Raw genomic sequence first — 22,138 nt, 5'->3', positions numbered from 1 at the left:
TTTAAAAATAAAATATGTGCCTGCTCAAGCGTTATTTATTATATCATAGCGGGTTCTAGATCCTGATTATAGAGAGACTCATTTAGCACTGAGCATCAGAAATTTTAACTCAGTTGTTGTTCGAGTTCAGACACGAATTCTTTAATTTTAACAACTTTAGAAGAAAAAAAAAGATTTATTTTAAATCGCTAATTGTTTGACTAATTCAACTTTCAAAAAAATTTGCAGCTAACTAAATTTAATAAACTTTTAGGCTATCCATGAATTGTATAAGAAATTATAATCAAAATTATTTAACAAATCCAACATATCTAACAAATTATTAACAAAATTATTTAAAAATCCAAAAATAGATAAAAAATAAATAATTACTCTAACTTAAATCCGTTTGGGGTGTTGCTGCCTTGTTGTTGTGTACAAAAAAAAAAAATTCCTTCTCGCCTTTTTAAATGATATATTAAAATCTTACAATGTAGATTCTGCAACACCCGTTTAGATTCTTAACGTTATGAAGTTTTCTAGATTTATAATGTAACATATGCACCCGTGAACATATTCACAAATAAACAAACGTTCACGCAGTATTTATATGCTAATATTTCTGTCTCTTATTTTAACACTTTAAGACATTAAAACTTTTCGAGTGGAATCACTGTAAGTAGATCCAAATGTGAATCGTTGCTCTAAAATAATTATCAATAATCAATAGTAATATAGTGTATAAATTTTTACTATATAAATATGAATATGATCAACTCAAATGCTGCATCAAGAAAAATAAATTAGTTTCTGCGATGTACTTTAATATTGCATCCAATTCCTTTTTTAAAAACCTAAAACATCACTTACGAGGAACATGCCCAGTATAATGAGGAATCATACCAGCATCTTTCAACAAAACAGAACCAAGTAAACTTTCATCACTTGATTGTAATGGTTCAGTATAGCTAAAATAAAAAGATTTATTTAATTGGAAGAATAATTCATACATGATGCATCCAGAGCCGGCGCGAGTAGGTGTCATGTGGGGGAGGGGGGGTGCAATTACAATTTTTGTTGAATATACAATTAAAAAAAAGGTCCTCATTTTTTGAAATTCGTCGACTGCCTAGTCGACACTTGCCGACCGACTTTCTAAATTTGTCAAGTGACTTGTTAAAAGGGTCAAATTTGACGACTAAGTGCACAAAAAATTCAGTAATGGGGAGAGGGGGGGATGGGATGTCAAACACCCCCTTCTCGCCCGCCTTAAATGCATGTAACCCATTGAAAATATAAAACGTAAAGTATACCTATAAGTCCTATAGAAGTTCTATATAACTTTTAATTATTACTACATACTTTTCATCTAAAGTATTAATAAATTGCGCTTTTTTTTAAAAAATTATCTAATTCATCTCATCATTCAACATGAGATCCAACACAAGAAGGTTAATTTTCTTAGCAGTTTAACTTTGATATTAACTCACCGTAATTTTAAACGTAAAAAAAATATAAACAAACAAAAACAAAGTAAACAAACTAACAATTTGCTAAATTTTGTAGAGCCTTGATTGTTTTTATGCAATAAATTTGAAGAGTTTTTGGAAATGTTTAAATCTTCATATGCATTTTTAACCCATTGAGTATAACTGCACCCAAGCATGTGCTTTTCACATTTTGGAACATAACCTTGGTATCCCGAAATTGGCGCTTTAAAACACGACTTATTGCCTTTATCACCTTGAAATTCATGAATAGTTTTAATATAAAATACTTTTGCCAAAAATAAACTAAAGCTAATCAATTATTACTTACCAAAATCTTTCACAACAAAGTTACCAGTTTTATACCGAGAGTGTCTAGTCTTAGGATAAAGATTCTTTATTTCAAGTTTTTCATAGTTTTTAACTGTCTCCATTAACTGCTTTTCAGCATTTTTTTTAAGAAATTCTCTCCACCTAAATTCAGACATTGCTTCCTCTGATGTTCTTTTAAATGTTTTTCCATATTTTAGCATATGCTGTGGAATATACCCTAAGTACAAAAATGCAAATGCTTTGATTATTTTGAAAACGAAAAAAATATTCTACTTTAAAATTTTAATTTATTATACTAGTATACAAATTTTTGAATAAAAGTAAATTATGAAAGCAATCAAAAACTTATAACAGTTTAACAAAAGTTGTAAAATAACAGTTATAATTTTATTAAAGCATTGCTGTTATACAAACGAATAAACTTGATTTAATCTTAAAAAATTTATTTAAAATTAGTTTCAAATTTCACTTATTTCTTATTATAATTTTCCATTTCATTTATTGCTCATTAAATTAAGTGCAGCAATTCTAAATACTTCTGCAGGAATGCAATAAAAACTTTTAACAAAAGTTTACATGCTGATTCTAAATCTGAAATTACATATTAAAATATAGCAATAATTTTGTTATATATAAATTATATATAACAAAAATAAAGTACCTAGAATTACTAAGAATTTTGAAGAAATTGCTTTTACCTATCCTTTAACAATACTCATAGTCTTTAAATTAACTTTTTACATTAGCATTTGCATTTTTTTTTTAAATTTACAAACTTTTTACCTTTGCATTTGCAAAGTTCAACTGACCTACTTGCGCGTTGTGAGACAAATTTAAATTTGTTTGATCTTTAGATCTTAGTGTTGATGGCTATAATTCTTTGATTCATAAAGGCTCCAATAGCCAAATCCTTGGCCTGGGCATAAACTTATGCATCAATTCACTTATTTGTTGTAAAATCAGGTATGAATCCTCTGACTATTCTTGCTTTGATTAGACACCTCATTATTCAACTACCTTCCTTTAAGGTCTTTATTGATCTCCTTTAACTGCAATCTTTTCAATGTTGTTTCTGATCAAATCGACTAACCTCTTTATCTTTATCTTTCTTTTTTAAGTATTGTTGTTATTAGTGACTTTGATACTCATCACACTATATGGCTAAGCTCTAGTACCACTGAACTTCCTGGATTTAATGCTCAAAATTTTTGTTTTTCTTAATCTTTTACTATAATAGTAAACTTTGTGACTCATTTTCCAGACAACCCTAATCAATTGCTTTCATTCAATAACTCGTGTTTCTTATCTCTGACCTTAGACTATGCTTAGTTTTTCATATTCTTCTTTACGTGCTTCAGATCACATGATAATCTCACTCAAACTTTTATCTTATGTTTTTTCTATATCAGATGCACCATTGCACTTTTTACACCTTCCTTAGGGCTGATTGGGATACTTTTCTGTAATTTTTTTATAGTAATTGGGCTGATCGTTGGCCATTAACAGTTTAATAAAAATACTAAAATTTGTTTAGTACTTTTATTAAATTGTTAGAAGTAACTATAAATTGGATTATTAATTGATAAACAAAACTAATACGAGTTTCTAAAATAAATATATGTTAAGTTGTTTAAAAAGTGTAAAATATAATCTTAATTAAACTAAAATGTAAAAAAAAAATGATGTATAGTTGAATAAAGTAGTATAACAATATAGTAGTAAAAAGTTGTATAACAAAGAATATCTTATTACTGCTAAAATCTTAACATAGAAGGCATTTTAATAGTGGCAGCAGAATGCAGTTAGCCATAACAATATTAGTTGGTTAACCCTTTAGGCAGTTTTTCAGGTAGGCCATTAAGATACAGATGTCTAATTCTTGTTTGAAATCCTGTATAAGCACATATAAAAACCATACCAGTGTATCCTGAAACAAATTGCTTAGTTTGCAAACAACTTTTTTCTTCAGGTAAATCGTCAAAGTTCTTCTTTTTTGAATAAACAGAGTTTTTACTATGATTTTTTTCTTCAGCTTTCTAAAATTATTACAATAGATTATAACATAAAAAATGGACACCAGTAGAAACATCAACATCCACAAAAGTTTAAAAGTTATATAATACTCAAAAAATCTTGAAATATAAATTAGAATAAAAAACATAATTGAAATACAAAACTAAACACAAAAATGTCTCACTTTTTCTAATTCTTAAATCTCATTAAAAACGAATATTGTCTCACTAAAATACTGATTTTCATATATAAACTTCTTTTCTATGTTTAAAAACTCAAACATGATTAGAAACACTTGCAGTTATGTCAAAATATTAGATAAAATTTCCATTACAAGTTTACCTTGCAAACTTTCCAATTGGAAATTCACTATCATCTTATACTTACTAAATAAAAGTTCCAAAACTATTGTTAAACAATACTTTATAATCTAAAATAAAAGTAAAAACTTTATTTTTAAAATGAATTAAAAAAACAAACAATGTAAGCTTAATTACTTATTGCAAATTTATCAAAATGTACAGATAATTTATTTATTTTAAATAAATAGCTATCATTATTTTATGCTAAATTTTTTTTTCCTTCAAAAATTATTTTTTACAAATAAAATTATTTCATGTAGTTTTTTAAACAGGTGACAAATATCTACTAATATTAATTTAAACAAATTTTGTCAAACAAAGCATCAAAAATTTGTAATTCTATTTGACAGTAATAGATAAAAATCTTCATTTTTGTGATCTTAAGTACAAGTTACTACATAAAAAATATCTTAGATCCATATCAGAAACAAGGAAAAACAGTCCAAGATACAAGATGTTAAATATATAGACATAAGATCTTTTTAAAAAGGAAAAGGTTTCTTATAAATTCAATGGAATTAACATTCCATTGAATTTATAAGAAACCTTTTATAAGAAATTTATAAGAATAATTTATAAGAAATATAATTTATAAGAAACCTGTACTAATCATAAAATATTCTTTTGATTTTAATTAAACATATACTCTAAAACGGTTTCTGAAAAAAAATAAAAACCAAACAAGTGATAGTATTATTACATTATTCAGTTACTACCACTGACCTGTGTTACATATTTTGGTTAACTTGAAAGTATAACTTTTTATAATTATACTAAACTGAGAAACTTCAACAATGGCAGGATGGAAAAGTCTTGTTTTTTAAAAAGAATGCCCTTTGCAAACAAAACTAGGAATTCAAAAAAAACTAAAAACATTTAGAAGGGGACAATAATACCTTACATATTACCTATAAATATTTATTTAATTTTGAGTGAAGACATTGTTAGTAGAATTCTAAACTTTAAGTTATAGGTATTCAAAACAATAAGCTCCTTCCATGACATAAGGTTTAATGGCTGTAACAAAAAAATTAATATTACACATACAACATCTTTACCGGAAACAGAATAGGTATTTATAGGTAGCATGTAAGGGATTATGGACTCCATCTCCATCATTTAGTTTACAATGGTCATTCCTTTTGAAAAAACATACTTTTCAATCCTACCCATGTATATACTAATACCTCAGAGAGTTGACTTGTATGAAAACCATATGTATGACCAAAAGAAAACTTGAGCAAAGGCTTATGTCCACAGTATCTAGTATTAAAAGATAATAGAAACAATATATTAAAATAAATCAAATAAAATAAAGTAATAGTGTTTGTAATAAAAAAATGTATGATTATTTTGTCGACTAATGCCTGCATATTTTAAAGTTTTTAGCTCACAAAAAAGAAATCAAATTTAACAAAACTTTCAGGCAGAAAGCCAGCTTACTAAAACTTGCAAAATAACAAAAAATTTAACAAACTGTAAAATTAATCGTAAACAAATATTTATATAGTTAATTGAAAACCTGATTAAACAAAACATAAGAACAAGAGACACATCTTGTCTTATTAAATTTTATCTCAAAAAATATAACAAATACTAAAGAATTAGGAAATAAAAACAGTGTGAGTCTTCTGTAGGTATTTTTAAATAAACTAAACAACTGCAAAGTGTGTTTCTGTTTTCCTAAAAATTTGTTGATATAATTAATAAACAGCCCCAATGCAGAGAAAATTAAAATACAGCAATTATTGCATTTATAGGTAAAAGTTTAAAAATTATATATTATATATAATGTTTGGTAAAAATTTTCCCCAAAATATTGTAAACACATAGATGGTTAACCTATTTAATGTAAGTTGGTAAGTTCAACGATAAACTCTACATGCAACCAACTATTTGTAAAATTGAAAAAAAAATTGTACAACTGCAAAAAACTGAATAAATGAAGAAGGAGAAAAAAAAAAAGATTATAAAAAAATAATTTGAATAACAATCAAAAACAAAATTTTTAAGTAAATGTTAAGTGTTATAGGACAATATCTTTTGTTAAAGTACTCCATAAATGATCCCTTTAATATATTTTTACAGCATATCGTACTAATAATATTAATGAAAGTATATTACCCAGGAACAAAACTTGAACGATTAGAGTTTAATAGTTTTTCCTTTACAAATAGCGTTTCGCCATCGTTACCAAGCGCCATTATTATCTGTTCTTGTTGCCAAAACAAGTACAAATAATAATTGCGCTTTAATATTTGTTCTTGTTTATTTTTAAACAAAAAAAAAAACAAGCAAAAAAAAACAAAACGAAAAACGCATTTGTTTACTTTAAAAACAATATAAAGCAACACAACGAAGACCCAACATACCAAATAAAGAGTACAATTTACATTGCTGTATAATTTATTAATTGTAATAGACTTTTAAAAACTTAAATTTGATGCAAAGCATTACTTGACTCTAAAAAATTAAAAAAGCCTTAACAACCTCAGTAAACATGATTTTTTTCATAAAGAAAGTACTTCAAAATTTTCTCATAGTACACGCAACCTTGCTTAATACAAAAGCTAAACAAGGTAAATAAAAAAAGTATATAAAAATATGCAAATAAAAAATAAAAGATCAGTAGAGTAAAACCGGGTCAAACAGCACACCATATTATTCCGCACACTGATCGAAATTATCAAATAAAAACTAAATGGATAAGGCTATGAAAGAAATTAAAAATAGATTCAAATACAGAACTCTCTCCTCTTTCGAATTGATAAAATTATATGCTTATTCAACTCCATTTTATTCTTTTTTTAAACAACTTTAACGGGGAGTCAAAATTTTTTATATATTCTTTATCGTTGCGAACAAAATGGCGCTTGAACCGAAACTAATATAAAAATAATTTTAATCACTATCTTGTTGGAAATTTAATTTTAATTCTGATTGTATAATTTTTATGCAGCTAGAACAAAAAGTTAAATAATAAATCAAAAAAAGTAAAAAAAACTCTTTTTTCTGATAAAATCGCACGCTTGATTAATTACCAAGTTTAGTTTTTCGCAAGTGACTTAGCCCTTATCTTTATCTAATTAACTAAGTGGTAACTCCGGTTTAATTAAAATGAACTATAATGTTATTTGTTAATATAATCATCTCTTACTCATTAAAAACCAATAATTATATTATTTCTCAATATAAACATCACTCACTCAATTCAATTTAACTCACTCACTTTAACATGTCAACTAAAAAATAGCATACAAGGAAGACGATATACTAGCCGCATTAGCTAATATAAAAGAAAATAAAACATCACTGAGAAAAGCTGCGTTCAAACATGGCGTTCGAGTCTCAAGGTTCGAAGATCTCAAAAATAACAACAACAAAGGCTTCCATGGCTCAAGTGCAACAACGGTACCCTCTAATGAATCAGAAAGATTGATGGTGCATGCGTTCCAATTACTTGGTGAATGGGTTATGGTTTACCCCAAATGAAATCCTAGATGTTGTATGTGGCTACCTTAAACGCGAAGATCAATTGCACTTATTCAAAAATTGCAATCCTTGTGAAGACTGATTTTATGCTTTTATGAAGAGATGGTCAAAAGAAATTTTAATAAGAAAAGCGGGTAACTTAGCATCTAAAAGAGCCGCTTCTTGTACGCCAGAAATAATTGTTTGTTATTTTGAATGCGTTGCCAAGCGATATAAACAGACTGGTATAACTTATTTGGAATTAACTGGGTAACATATTTGGAATTGCGATGAAACAGATTTTTCGGTTGATCAAGGCAAAGCAACCTTAGTGTGTTGAAAAGGGACAAGACGTGCATTTAAACTTACTGGCAACAATGAAAAAATTCATTATACTGTAAACAATTGCTGCAACGCTGATGGGCATTTTGCACCACCATTTGTGATATACAAAGCCAAAAGAAACTTTCGTCCTGCCTGGGCAAGAGGTGGTCCAGTTGGCACCAAATATTCAATTTCAAAATCAGGTCGGATGGAGTACGATACGTTTATTGAATGGCTGAAAAAAGTATTTATAGCCGAAACTGAGCAAATTGGTGGTATTCATATTTTAGTATTAGATAGATATACAACTCACATAACTTTGAAAGCGGTATTGCTGTGCAAAAAGCACAATATAATCTGGATTTGTCAGCCAGATCATTCTTCACATATTCTATAACCATTGAATAGAGGTTTCTTTGTCATGTCAAACAAGCATGGAAAGAAATTCTTACAAAGTATTACAAAGACTCAAAATGTAAGAATTTAGATTAACAAAATTTTCCACCGTTGCTCAAACTGCTGTATGAGAGTAGTAAATGTTTTACACGCTTGCATGCATTTGCTTTTTACCAGTACACTGGCTAATTTCCACTTAAAACAGCAATAAATTCAACATAATCATAAAGTATTAGCAATTACACAGACATTTAATCTTCCTTCATCAACTTTAGCAGCCTCCGCAGCACCTACAATATTTTGCTGACACACAGCTTCATCATTTTTAACAGCCGCCGCAGCACCTACTCTAACTACACACCGATTACCATCTTTCTCAACTACACCAGTTTCAAGTTTTGATAGGTATCAAGCATTTGTTAAATGTTGTAAAAACAGTACCGAGATAGAGTTGAACCAGTTTTTTCAAGCTAGAAATCAATCAAATATCAAGAAATCAAAGCAGTGCAACATGTTAAAGTTTGGCGAAAAATGTATTACCGAAAAAAATGTGATCGAGTTCCTCAAACCAAAAGATGAAGAAAAAGCAACAAAGGAAGCCCTGAAAGTTGCTAAACTTAACGCAAAACGTAGACTCTATGCCAAGTACTCAAATGCCTGAACATAATGGTGAGCAACCTCAGCAAAACAATAATGAAGAACAAGTACCGGCAGCCAAACGATTAAAAGTTGCAAAATGTAAAAAGTGTAGAGTACAGTTACACATAAATAGTTGCAATGCGAGAGATCGATGTGTCGGAAACGGTTGTGCAAAGAAACATGTTTACCAAAGAAATATGTCGTTGGAACTAAATTTTTTTGTTGAAAAAAATGTAAAAAATTTAATATGGTTTCTAAAATATAAGTTGCGTTAAAAAAATAATAAAAATTTAAAAAGTTCAATGTTTTTCACAAGTGTGCGGTTTTATCAGAATGTCGCCTAAAACCGCACAATTTTTTTTTCTTTACATTTAATATTTTCGAATATTTTATTATTATTTTTTTACATATATTTATATTATCTTATATTGTTTTTTATTACCTATCTAATTAAAATAAAGTTAAAAAAAAGTAAAATGAAAAAAAAAAAGTTATTTAATTTTTATTGATTGATTTACACTACTCAACCCCGTTAATGCAAGTTCTCAAACTTTTTTGTCTTGTTGTCTTGTCTTGGTGATAACAAAGGATAGTAAATAGTAAATAATTGTGCGCCACGGCCGCACAATTGTTTACTATTTACTATCCTTTTTAAGACCTTTCTTAAAAAACTCGAAGTTTAGTCACAATTTCTTGAACAAATCCATATATCAAAAAACTAGCGTAACTACAAATTTGCATAGGTGCGAATTGTAAAAACTAACATTAGTGCAAACTGTTTTAAGTGCAAACTGGCATAAGTGCACTGAATAAACTCGCAAACATTGGCATAGGCGCAAATTGGCATAATTTCAAGCTGTTATAAGTGCACAATCATTTTAAAAACTAGCATAAGTACGCCAAACAAATTTGCAAATTTTTGAAAAAATTGCGAAATTGGTATAAATGCAAGCCCTTTTGCCGATTTACGTGTATGCCAATGTTTGCAATATCTTTTAGCGCACATATGTCAATTTTTGCTTTGCATTTATGAAATTGACCTTATGCCAATCCTTGCAAATAAATATTTGGAATCGTTTTGTTTATGTTTACGTAGATATTGTTGCTAGATAAACCCTGAAAATCTCGAAAATTTATCTTTTTTACCACCAAACCTTACAAAATCAAATGTTTGGTGGTAAAAATTTCCAATTTTGCGAGATTTTAGTTTTTTGGCTTATGTCAATTGTAACTTATGCATCATAAATGATTGCATGCACAATCAAGCTGAAGGGTAAATAAGTGCATATAGAAAAGGGCAAGTTTTACAATTGCGAACTAGCATAAGTGCAAAGCAGTTGCAAAAACTGGCTTAAGTGCAAGTTTTTTTTAGGTACACCCTGTCACACAACAAAACTCCTCCAGACATGGCGCACAGATAATACCTTTTACTGGCCTAAATAAATCAGGCCTACATGTTCTCCAGATTTAAACCCTCTGAATTTTTATATTAGGAAGTATGTTTAAGACAATTCTTGTAAATAAAAACACCCAAATGTTGAAGCCCTGAATACTTCAATTACCCAAGCCTGGTCCAACATGTCAGGTGACTAGATCCGAAAATCCGGTTTTAAGTTTTGTTCTCAAATTGAGGCTTTGATGAAAGCTAACAGTGCTTATATCAATTAGAATTATGCATTACTAAACTATGAACAAATTTTTTGATGGAAAATTTTATTGTAGTTAATTTCTTGTTTAACTTTTTAAATATCTGTAATGATACAAGCCTGAATTTTACTGCCGCATACTATAAAAGGCTCATTTAGTTATTGGTTTATTTAAAAGCTCTGAGCGAAAACTTTGTGACCATTTTTGTTTTGTATAATAATTAAACTTAGTGTTGTGTAATTTACGAACAATTTCTAATTTAAAGCATTTGATACAGTTAAACACTGCACCCTTTCAGACAAACTAAAGAATTAAAGAATAATTAATAAACATATTTATGGATTAAAAAATTTTTTACCATTGGTATATCAATATTCATACATATCAATAATCATACATATTTATGGATTAAAAATTTTTTTACCATTGGTATATCAATGGTAAAAAATTTTTTAATCCATAAATATGTTTATTAATTATTCTTTAATTCTTTAGTTTGTCTGAAAGGGTGCAGTGTTTAACTGTATCAAATGCTTTAAATAAGAAATTGTTCGTAAATTACACAACACTAAGTTTAAGTACAAACAAAACAGTATATATACTGTTTTTAATTTATATATAATTTTCGAAGTACATCACCAAACACCAGTGACGAATCCAGCATTTTTTGGCGTTTGAAATAGCTAACTTTCAGACATGAAGCAAACGTTCAAACGTTTGTATATTTATACTTATATCAAATAATAATGCCTTGCAAATAAATGCGATATTGGAAACTGGGAACAAAAAAGCCCTAAAATTTTATCCCCCAGCCCCAAAAGCGAGAGCAACAAGTTAAATTTTTTTTGCTATTCACAACTAAATTATAAACATCAAATAAAAAAAAGTTTAAATCCCACCATATTGAGGGGGATTTAAACTTTATATGTTCATAATTTTTGAACGCTGAGAGATGATAATATGAAACTTAAAATTTATCGATGAGTATAAATTTAGTTATTTTTTTATTTATTTACACTTTTGCCAATACAAAAAATTTACAGTCGTAACTTATAAAAATAGTTACATGACCGGGGCAAGAAGAAAACAAACTTAGTCTTACCACCAAGCCCCAAAAAATGCGTCATTACTAGATAAAAAATATTGTTTAACAATAAAATATAGTTTCAATGAATATATCTCTGAATTAATAATATAAAAGAAAATGTAAATATATCGCATAGCGTTTAAAGTTTATAGTTTCCGAAGAATAAAATTTAAGAATTGTTTTGTAAAATAAAAAAAACAAATTTAATAAAACATTAAAATGACAAAAATACCAGTTAAGAATTGTTTTGGAAAAATAAGAAGATATGATTTAATATAAAACACATTTTTTTGTTTGAGCGGTTTATAGTTTAACTTATTTAATTAAATTTATAATACCATTTACTGCCGATTCAGTAAGAGCAAATAAAGAGCAAAAAGTAAAAGTAAAGGATTAATAAACAACGCAAAAATAAAATTAATTTCTCAAAAAGAAATGAAATTTTGTCATGAAAATCATGAAAAATTATATAATATACGTACATATGTTGATTAATTATGTATTAATAATGTACAGTAATTAATTAATTAACTATTATTATTGATTTCTAATTTAAAGAAGCTTTAATTAGAATAAATTTAATACATTTTCACTTAACGAAAGTAACTGTTTAAGTTTTGTTTTGAATTGGTTTAGAGAATAATTAGTTTTCAGTTCATTATTTAATATTATGTTCCACAACTTTGGTCCTCGGTTTACAATAGAGAATTTAGTAGCAGAATAATAAGTTTTCGATTGAATGTAATTGTATTTTGAAAATTTAGTAGGGTATATATGTGATTTACTTTTTTTCAAAAATTGAATAAAATAAGATTGGTAATATGTTTTTATCAAATTTGAACGTAAAAACAACAACAAGAGCTTTAGTTTATATACATTTAGGATATTGAGTTCATTAAATAGTGTTTGTGCGTGTGAGAAACGATCTACGTTTTAAGCTCTCCTTGTAGCCCGTCTTTGTTTGCAAAGCAATTTTTTTATTTTCGTCGCGTTAGTGCTGCACCAAGCAATGTTCGCATGACTTAAGTAGCAGCAAATGAAATAATAGTAAATGTTTTTTAAACAAGATTGATTTAATAACTGCTTAGCTTTGTACATTATGCCTAAACTTTTCGATATTTTATCTTCAACTACACCTATAATTGAGCATAGAAAAAAAATTATTTTATCAACTTGCTGCTCTCACGTTTGGGGCAGGGGGGAGGATTTAAGAGCTTTTTTGTTCCCAGCCTCCAACCATCACATTTTTTTGCAAAGCTTATTATCTGACATAAGTATAAACATACCAATGTTTAGAGTTTGCTCTAAGTCAGGAAGTTAGCTATTCAAACATCGAAAAACGCTGATTCTGTCACTGCCAAACACTAGTCAATTCAGTTGTGTTAAGTGATAAAAAATATTTATTACTTACTATAACGATATAAAAGATTTGTATGCAGATTTGAACGTTGAACTAAATGAAGTAAATAATCTGTTTAAGGCTGACAAACTCACTTTTAGCGCGAAAAAAACAAAGAACTGTATAGTTTGTTTTCTTAAACAAGAAAAAACACTAGAAGAAAATCTTTCTTAAAAGTTTCCAGGCCTTATGTTAAATGATAAAGTAACAAAAAAGCAAACTTGTGTTAACTAGTGATACCGAAGATTATGCTTGAGTAGATTTTTATATTTCAATTCTTTATTCATCACCATAGAGATCTTCTGGTTTTAGTTGTTTTTTGATTAAATTATGTTATGAAGTCATTCCCAGTGAAAAATAAAACCGCGTCCCACATGGGTTACGCGTGGGTTCCGTGTGGGATTGATGGGATTTACGTGGGACGGTTTTTCCCATGTGGTATCCGTATGAAAATTTGTCACCTTAAACCCATGTGGGTAATCCCACATGGGTTACATGTGGGAACCATATGGTATTTACACACATGGGAAATCCCACGTGGGTTTCATGTGGGATTTGCATGGGAATTAATTTGAAAGCTGGAAACTAAAAAAAAATTTTTTTTTTAAAAACTAAAAAAAAAATTTTTAAATCGACATTGCATTGCGTTACGTTTATATTGTGTGAAAATATTTTATATTAATATAGAGAATGGCAAGCGAGTATGTAAGTACCACGAATAATGTTTATCTTTCTTTATAGAAATAAGATTAAAATTTTTGCAAATAGACTTATTATTAGGATAATATAATAGTTATTTGAATATAGATCTTGAGTAAATTATTTGCAAACAACTGATGCAAGTTGAAATGTTGTCAAAAACCAATCTTGCATGCATGGGACACTGCAGTGTCCCACAAAGAAATGCAGGTTTGAAAGTCGAAGAATTTCCAATTTTCTTTATTAAAAAAAGAAAAAAATAGGTTGGAGATGGGTTTCTGTAACTTTTTTTATGCTCCAAAACTTTTAACTTTAGATATAATAAGGTCCTTAAGACTTAAGGGACTTACGAACTACATTGAGGAACAAAAACAGGATATTTACAGAAACTTTTCAATTTTTAATCTGGAGTACCACAGTGTTATTGAGAATAAAGCCTCAGGGTCCAGTTTTCAAAGTAATATGATCTAAAGTAATGTTTGAATAAAATAATATGCTTTAAAATGCATATAGTTATACATATAACTCCTGATAGTTAATTATATGTATAACTAAAAAAGATTACTTTATCCTAGTTTTTGGTATCCAGGAGCTCTAAAAATATAAATAAGTCTATGGACTACTATTAGGAAAAAAAGTTAAGACTTTTAGGTTAGAGGAACAATTTTTTTTTGAGCCCGGAGTCCTTAGGCATAATGGCGGCAAGGACTCCGGGACACCAGGACTCCGGGCTTAAAAACAATAAGTTTCAAGTCATTAAATCTCATGATTTTTTTTATAATAGTAGATAATAAGTCAACAAACATGTTTAGAGCTTCTGGACACTACAGACTTGGAAAATGTAAAGATATAAAGCCAGAGTCCTTTTGGGACTCCGCATCCCTGCTTTTTTCCCAATTACACTGTGGTACTCCAGATTAAAAATTGAAAAGTTTATGTAAATATCCTGTTTTTGTTTCTCAATGTACTTCGTAAGTCCAGTAAGTTTTACGAACCTTATTATATATAAAGTTAAAAGTTTTGGAGCCTAAAAAAAGTTACAGAAACCTCCCCTATCTCCCCCCTATTTTAATATTTTTTTTTAATAAAGAAAATTTGACTTTCAAACCAGCATTTCTTTGTGGGACACTGCAGTGTCCCATGCATGCATGCTTGGTTTTTGACAACATTTGAACTTGCATCAGTCAATTGTTTGCAGATAATATACTCAAGAACTATATTCAAATATCATATGAACATGTTAGAGAATGTTCATATGATATTTGAACATCACAAATTTAATAATATTGTTGTGATATGTTATATAAATAATACCATAATAGATTATGATATGAAAATAAGATAGGATATGAAGGTAATGATCAAAGAATAAATTTACTTATAGAAATTTAGATGTTTGTTTATTAGTTTCAGAATATTATATTATGTGTGACCGCGACCTTCTATAATAACAGACCTTGACATCGCGCAACAAAGTTGTTAAACTGAAGGCCAATTCCTAATACTGTGTTTACATTTTCATCTTTTAACATTAGACGAAAGTTTGTGTTCACGCTTTTTTAATAAATCTTTAAAATTTGATTGGTTTATAAATTAGATAGCGCAACTTCAAGACGATAACGTTGTAAGGTTCAAGGGGTTAACATTGTAAGGTAATAATATTGTCAAGCTAACGATAAGTTTTTTTAATAATTAAAATGCCTTTAAAATGCTGTGTAACTCTTTGCAAGTCGAACTATTTCAACTACAACAAAAATATCAATTTATACAACTACAACTACAATATCAATTGCAACTACAACAAAAATATCAATACTCAACTACAACAAAAATATCAATTTATAAATTCCCGAAGAATCTAGAGGAGAGAAAAAGATGTAGTGAAGCTATCCCAAGAACTGGTTTTATTGTTACAGACTATACAGCAGTATGTCAACTGCATTGGCCAAATGAAGCACCTTTTGAAAGCAAATATGGGAAGCAACGACCTTTAAACCCACCATCTGTTTTTAAAAAAATATTCCGCCTAGTTGTTTAGCCACACCAGCAAGTAAAGTTAGAAAAACTGTAACTTCAAGCGGTTTTCGAAGCATTTTACCAGATGAGTTAAATGATTTTCTAAAAGAGGATGAACTTATATTTGACGATATTCAATCTTTGTTAAGTGATAATAATGATGTTATTGTTTTCCAGCTTAATAAAAAAAGTTTACACATACAATCAAAAATGTACAAACTTGGTGTTCCATTATTTATTTTAGTAATTTTCAATGATTATTCATTTGTAGCTAACCATAATCGCACAACTTGTAATATTTCATCTTTAGCTATAAACAAATTAAAGTTAATAAAAACAAAATCAGCTTTATTTGAAGCAGTTAGATTTTTAAAAAATAAAGAAAGTTCACTTCAGTCAAATATTCTATTCGAACACCTTAATGCTATGAGAAAAGTTAATGTTGGTGAAGTTTTATATACTTCAGATATTATATGTAGAGCATATGAGTATTTTGCTATGCAACGAAGTTTATATGATTGTTTGTGTATTGACTACAAGTTACCAAGTATAAGGATTTTAACACGATTGAGTTCAAAAATAAGCTCAATGGAGGACCTAAGTTTCATAAATAGTATTTTTATGAATTTAAATCCATTGAAAAGAACTTTCATACTAATAATTGATTAGGTCTATGTCAAAGCTTCATTACTTTACCAAAGAGGTGCTTTGTTTGGTCAAGTAGTAAACTACCCTGAAAAGTTAGCTAAAACAATTTTATCATTTATGATTAAATGTCTTTTTGGAGGTCCAGAATTTATATGTAGAGCTCAACCTGTTTCAAGTCTTTCCTCTGAATTTCAGTTTGCTCAATGTCAACAAATTGTTGATACGATAAATAATATTGAAAGTAGTAAGACACTGGTAATAATTACTGATGGTAACCGTGTAAATCAAAGATTTTTTGGAATTTTTAAAACAGTTGATAGTAAACCATGGTTATCAACATCAGGTATACAGGGTGACCACAAAGTATCCGCACACGAGACGGTTTCATCTTGTGAAAATATAAGCATAAAAGCACTTATGTATTTTCTTATTTATTTGTTGTTTTTGGTTAATATTATGTCATAAACTTTATATACTTTACTTTATATACTTTGTAAACTATGTTAAATTGGTTTTTTTAGAATGGTGCGCGTTTCTCCTTTGTGCGGCAACTTTTCCTGATTTTATCAACTTTTCTCAATGGCCGCCATCGAGCCCCGATCTTAACCCGATGGATTTCTCAGTCTGGAGCGTCCTAGAAGGAAAGGCATGCCAAAAGCCGCATAAAAATATTGAAAGTTTAAAAAAATCACTACTGAAAGCTTGGGATTCTCTGGACCCTGCCTACTTGCTCGCCACCGTCGAAGCATTCCCGAGACGCCTACAGGCCTGTTATTTTGCTGATGGAGGAAAATTCGAATTCAATCTTTGAATCATAATTGTTATAGTTCAATAAATGTTTTAAAATAAAATTTGTGTTCCAAATACTTTCTACATGCTTTATATTAAGCTCTTTATCTGTGCGGATACTTTGTGGTCACCCTGTATATTTATTGTATGATTATGTGCATCTCTTAAAATCTATACGAAACAATTGGTTGACAAAAAAGACTGGGGAACTTCAATTTTTGAACAATAAAGAACTGGCTTTGGCTAAGTGGAGTGATTTAGAAACTTTATATAAAACTGAGTGCAATAGTCTTTTTAAACTCTCTAAATTTACAGCTAAATCAGTTTATCCAAAACCAATAGAGAGACAATCTGTAAAGTTTTGTTTGTCTGTTTTTTGCAAAGAAACAGTAGCTGCATTAAGAACGCATCCAGAGATTGAAAATAAAGCATTTGAAGGTACTGCTGTATTTATTGAAAAAATAATTTTTTTTCGAATGTTGTTAATGTCAAAGCACCTGGTGCTGGCATTCGGTTTAGAAATGAATTATGCGGAGAAATCGACTCAGTTGGTGATCAACGGTTACAACTGCTACGAGATATTGCTGAACTGTCAAGTTTTATAAAACCTACAGGCAATAGCGCATTCATGTTATGGCTTTATTGATCTCGTAGAAACTTTGTTGAGAAAAGGAACAAAGTATGTCTTATTAGGTTGGTTTTCAACAGATCCACTTGAAAAAAGCTTTTTCTAAGCTTCAACAGGGATCTGGAGGTACTTACTTTATAAACGCTAAATCTGTAATTGAAAAAATTAATATTCAACATACTAAATTGATATTACAACTTGACATTCCTGTTGATGGTATCGATGGTCATACTTGTGACATATGTTTTAGAGATATTTCTACTGATGAAAAAGAACTTCTGGATAATATACATGATCTTGAAAGCTCAGTTAATAAATCTACATTAGTGGCTATAGTTTACATAGCTGGCTATGTGCAAAAAAGCGAAATAAAAATTTATGATAATTCTACCAATTATTATTATAAATATGGAAGTTATCTGTATAGCCTAAACAGAGGCGGACTTGAAATTCCTTCTGATACTCTTTTCTAATGGTCAATATTTTGCTTTTTTTCAAGGTGCTACTGACCCTTTATGCAGAACATTTTGTGTTACTCAGTTTCAGTTCATTGCTGCTAAATAAATTTAAAATCACAAAAAAACAATGCAGAGTATATTCTAATATCTGCTAAAGATTTACTCACTAATTACCACTCCCAAAATACTAAAGCTATCATAATTTATGTGAAAATTAGTTTTGTAATTTATTATGCTATTTACTTGTAATGTTTTTTATTTTCTCATTAGCCTATATGTCTCTCAATATGTTTGGATTTGTAAATATTTACCCTGTTGAGATATATTGATAAAACTTTTTTTTCGCTTGAATCAACTTTGGTTGGTGTTTTTTATTGTTGGTGATTTTTATTGTTACCATTTTTAGCAAAAAAATTAAAAATACAGTTATCTTTCCAATATATAGATATATACTTTGATATGGTTCTGCTTGTTATTGATACTATTTAATATTACATAAATATTCTTAATGAAATTTGAAATACGAAAAATATGATTATCTGTTAACAATTTTTTGGTTTTCTTTTTATATTTCCGTCTTTACTAGAGATTATTATTAGAAAACATAGACTGCCATTACACCCTACCTAATATAAAAATATATCAATATAAGTAAAAGTGAAAGTTTAATCGGCCTTCAGTTTTTACGGCATTATGCGCGATGTCAAGGCCTGTTATTATAGAAGGCCGTGTGTGTGACGAAAAAGTAAGGATACTTTTGCATCCAGTGGCTATTGCACCCAACGTCTACATCATTGAAAAAGTAGGTTTTTACATTTTTGTTTTTGTTTTTTTGTTTAACAACTTATCCTAATTGATCACTTTTTTTCAGGATTCTCCTCATGGGTTCAAGGTCATTACGCATAATATGTGTTCAATTACCCATAATACGTTAGTCATTGTAAGTAATAAATTAGGAAATAATTATTTGTGAAATATTGTAGTCATTAATGACTTCAACCTGGCTAATAATTAAAATTGCTCGACTAATAAGGTTTCTTATTAAAATTGCTCTCTCTCTCTCTCACTCTCTCTCTCTCTCTCTCTCTCTCTCTCTCTCTCTCTCTCTCTCTCTCCTCTCTCTCTCTCTCTCTCTCTCTCTCTCTCTCTCTGTATATATATATTTATATATTATATATATATATTATATATATATATATTATATATATATATATATATATATATATTAATATAAATCTCAATCTATATATATTTATATATATCTATATTTGTCTTTATATTTTTTTTTTTAGAAAAAGTTAGAAGAAAGTTAGAAGATACTAAAAACCTTGGTATTATGCAAGCCGAAGTGATTTAATTAATTCAATCGACAAAAAACGGCGTGTAAATCGCAAAAGAAAAAATTATATTTTATATATAAAATTATATTTTATATATATATTTTATATAAAAATTATATTTTATATATGAATATTTTTAATATTCATTTTGGATGTATTGATTAATAGCATTTATTTTTAAATAAATTCATTTTGCAACACGTTTTTTAATTTTATAAAATTTCGTCATAATAGTTTAAGGTAAATCCCACATAGGTTATAGGTGGAAAACATCACATGTAAAAGATCAAAAATGCTGCACATTTTGAATACCAAATGGGATAAAGTAGCAAATACCAGGTTAAGTTAAGCCTCTCTGAAAGCTTCGATGATTAATTTTAAATTACTATTTAAGTTATTTTTAAATTAAAAGATTTTTAAAAATCATAGAAGCATTCGGACTTTCATTTGTCTAGTATTGACTACTTTTATACCATTTGGATTAAAATATGTGGCATTTAAGATCTATAACATGTAGTATTTTCCACCTATATCCCATGTAGGATTTACCACATAAAACCCATGTGGGATTTACCATATGAAACCCACATGGGACAAAATAATAATCCCCATATGGGTTACATATGGTAAAAACCCACGCGTATCCCATATGGGATTTACCATATGGAATCCATGTGGGATTTACCATATGAAACCCACATGGGACAAAATAATAATCCCCACATGGGTTACATATGGAAAAAATCCACGCGTATCCCATGTGCGCTTTTTCACTGGGTTACATTCATTTTAATAAATTTTGATAAATCTTTTATAACACTGATCAACATCAAGTTTAGCAAATTTATGACACCAGTTAAATCTATTTAGATATTTTGATAAATCATTATAATTTCCTTTCATGTATACTTGTTTTGTAATAATATTTTTAATTTGTGTACGAGATATTTAAATCAAAACTTAAAACATGATGACCTTTTTTTGTTTTTCCCAAGGGATCCATGTGTAACAAGTTAGGTATACGAAAAGGAGAGGCTGTAAACATTAAATATATTTGTTACTTTGGTGTCATTTAGTTGGAATGTTGGTTTTGATACATGTTGTGTAAGATAAAATTTTTCAATAAATTACAGGAAGTGACTTTCTTTTTGTCCAATGCAAACGCTTTCATAACTTGAATTTCATATACTATTCAAGGGTGGAAAATTAAAATTACTCCATATCAAAACTTATATATATTTTATATAATACATTTTAGTTTTTGAAAAACTTTTCTTAATGGAACTCCATTAAGAAAAGTTATAAACATTTTTCAAAAACTAATCATGTTCTGACAATTTACCAAATCATCACTTCATGGTCTTTAAATACAAGAGATATTTTGCATTCATTGCTCATTTCATTTGTAAACCATATCTGCTATATTTCATTTGTATACCATATCTGCTATATTTCATTTGTATACCATATCTGCTCCACATTTTTATTGGCTTTATTATTACAATTATTTTTGTTTTTTTTAGATGCCCCAAGAAGACCTAACGGTTTTATCACAGAGCACCGCGGAAGAGCATTTAAATACGGGTCACTTGCTTCTAAAGCAAGCGCTCTAACTACTGCGCAACGGCCGCTTTATTATTATTGAACTTAAACGAATAAATTTGGTCATTTACATAAATACAGACTTCGCCGCCTCTGGTACTCTTGCGGTCTCTACGATAAAGGTTATACACAGGTATAATCGTTGCAAAAGTATTATTCGACCATGTTTATGTGACAAAAATTATATCTGGAAAACTTATTTCAATTTCAACTATAACTTCATTCAATTTTTTTTTTTTTAAATGATGTGGCATTGATAAATAAAAATTTGAAGCTATTTGAGTTGTATCCAAAACTTATAACGGGCTGTTGTGCATTATCATTTATTTTGGTATTAAAAGCTTGGGTATTGGTCACACTTCTTTTGAATATTAGGAAATTATTTATATTGTTTACCACTTTATATTTAGATTGCTCTCTTTTTATTTAGTTTTACTATTTTTTTTTACCGTAATAAAATTTATACTTATATTTATGTCTGAATGTCCATTTAAAACTTTAACTTCACACCTTAATTGCTTTGTTAAAATATTTTTTCTGCGTCAGTCACGTCAGCATTAAAATAAATATTTGGTATCTTTTCCCTATTTTGAAAAGCTGCTTTCAGCACTTTATTTTTCGCATGAACATCGACAATTCCAAACTTGTTGATGTGCATTTTCTTTGATGGTAGTCTTGTAACTCTTTTTATATGCACAACCTAAATTTATTTTTTCAATACCTCTTTTTTTATCGTTTCCTTTTCTTTCATTTAAATCACTTTTTATAGACTGGTTTAAACCGAATACATTACTTTCACTTTCAGAGCATTTTATTTTTTT

At 28.6% G+C, this 22,138-nt stretch overlaps 1 protein-coding gene across 1 annotated transcript; it reads right to left on the bottom strand.

Moving 5' to 3' along the window:
* Positions 1-160: 160 nt before the first annotated feature.
* On the bottom strand, positions 161-6,451 carry LOC100205821 (ciliary microtubule inner protein 2B). Its single transcript, XM_065793958.1, has 7 exons — positions 6,299-6,451; positions 5,362-5,437; positions 3,718-3,835; positions 1,798-2,016; positions 1,527-1,722; positions 850-947; positions 161-683 (listed from the first exon to the last, which is right to left on the bottom strand). The coding sequence occupies exons 1-7, from the start codon at positions 6,376-6,378 to the stop codon at positions 622-624; spliced, it is 849 nt and encodes a 282-aa protein (XP_065650030.1). The 5' UTR covers positions 6,379-6,451; the 3' UTR covers positions 161-621.
* Positions 6,452-22,138: the final 15,687 nt, after the last annotated feature.

Source organism: Hydra vulgaris, chromosome 03 (assembly GCF_038396675.1).
Source record: "Hydra vulgaris chromosome 03, alternate assembly HydraT2T_AEP".
Lineage (NCBI taxonomy): Eukaryota > Metazoa > Cnidaria > Hydrozoa > Anthoathecata > Hydridae > Hydra > Hydra vulgaris.
The sequence above is the reverse complement of the archived record's forward strand: the minus strand, read 5'-3'. Positions and strand labels throughout refer to the sequence as shown.

What these genes read in the sequence shown, in the direction of transcription:
- LOC100205821 (XM_065793958.1), bottom strand. Translation starts at nt 6,378, where the DNA reads ATGGCGCTTGGTAACGATGGCGAAACGCTATTTGTAAAGGAAAAACTA. An exon ending in ATTTGTTTCAGGATACACTG is followed by an intron (nt 2,017 to 3,717) that starts GTATGGTTTTTA and finishes TTTTGTACTTAG; the next exon opens with GGTATATTCCACAGCATATG. An exon ending in CTTTGTTGTGAAAGATTTTG is followed by an intron (nt 1,723 to 1,797) that starts GTAAGTAATAAT and finishes ATGAATTTCAAG; the next exon opens with GTGATAAAGGCAATAAGTCG.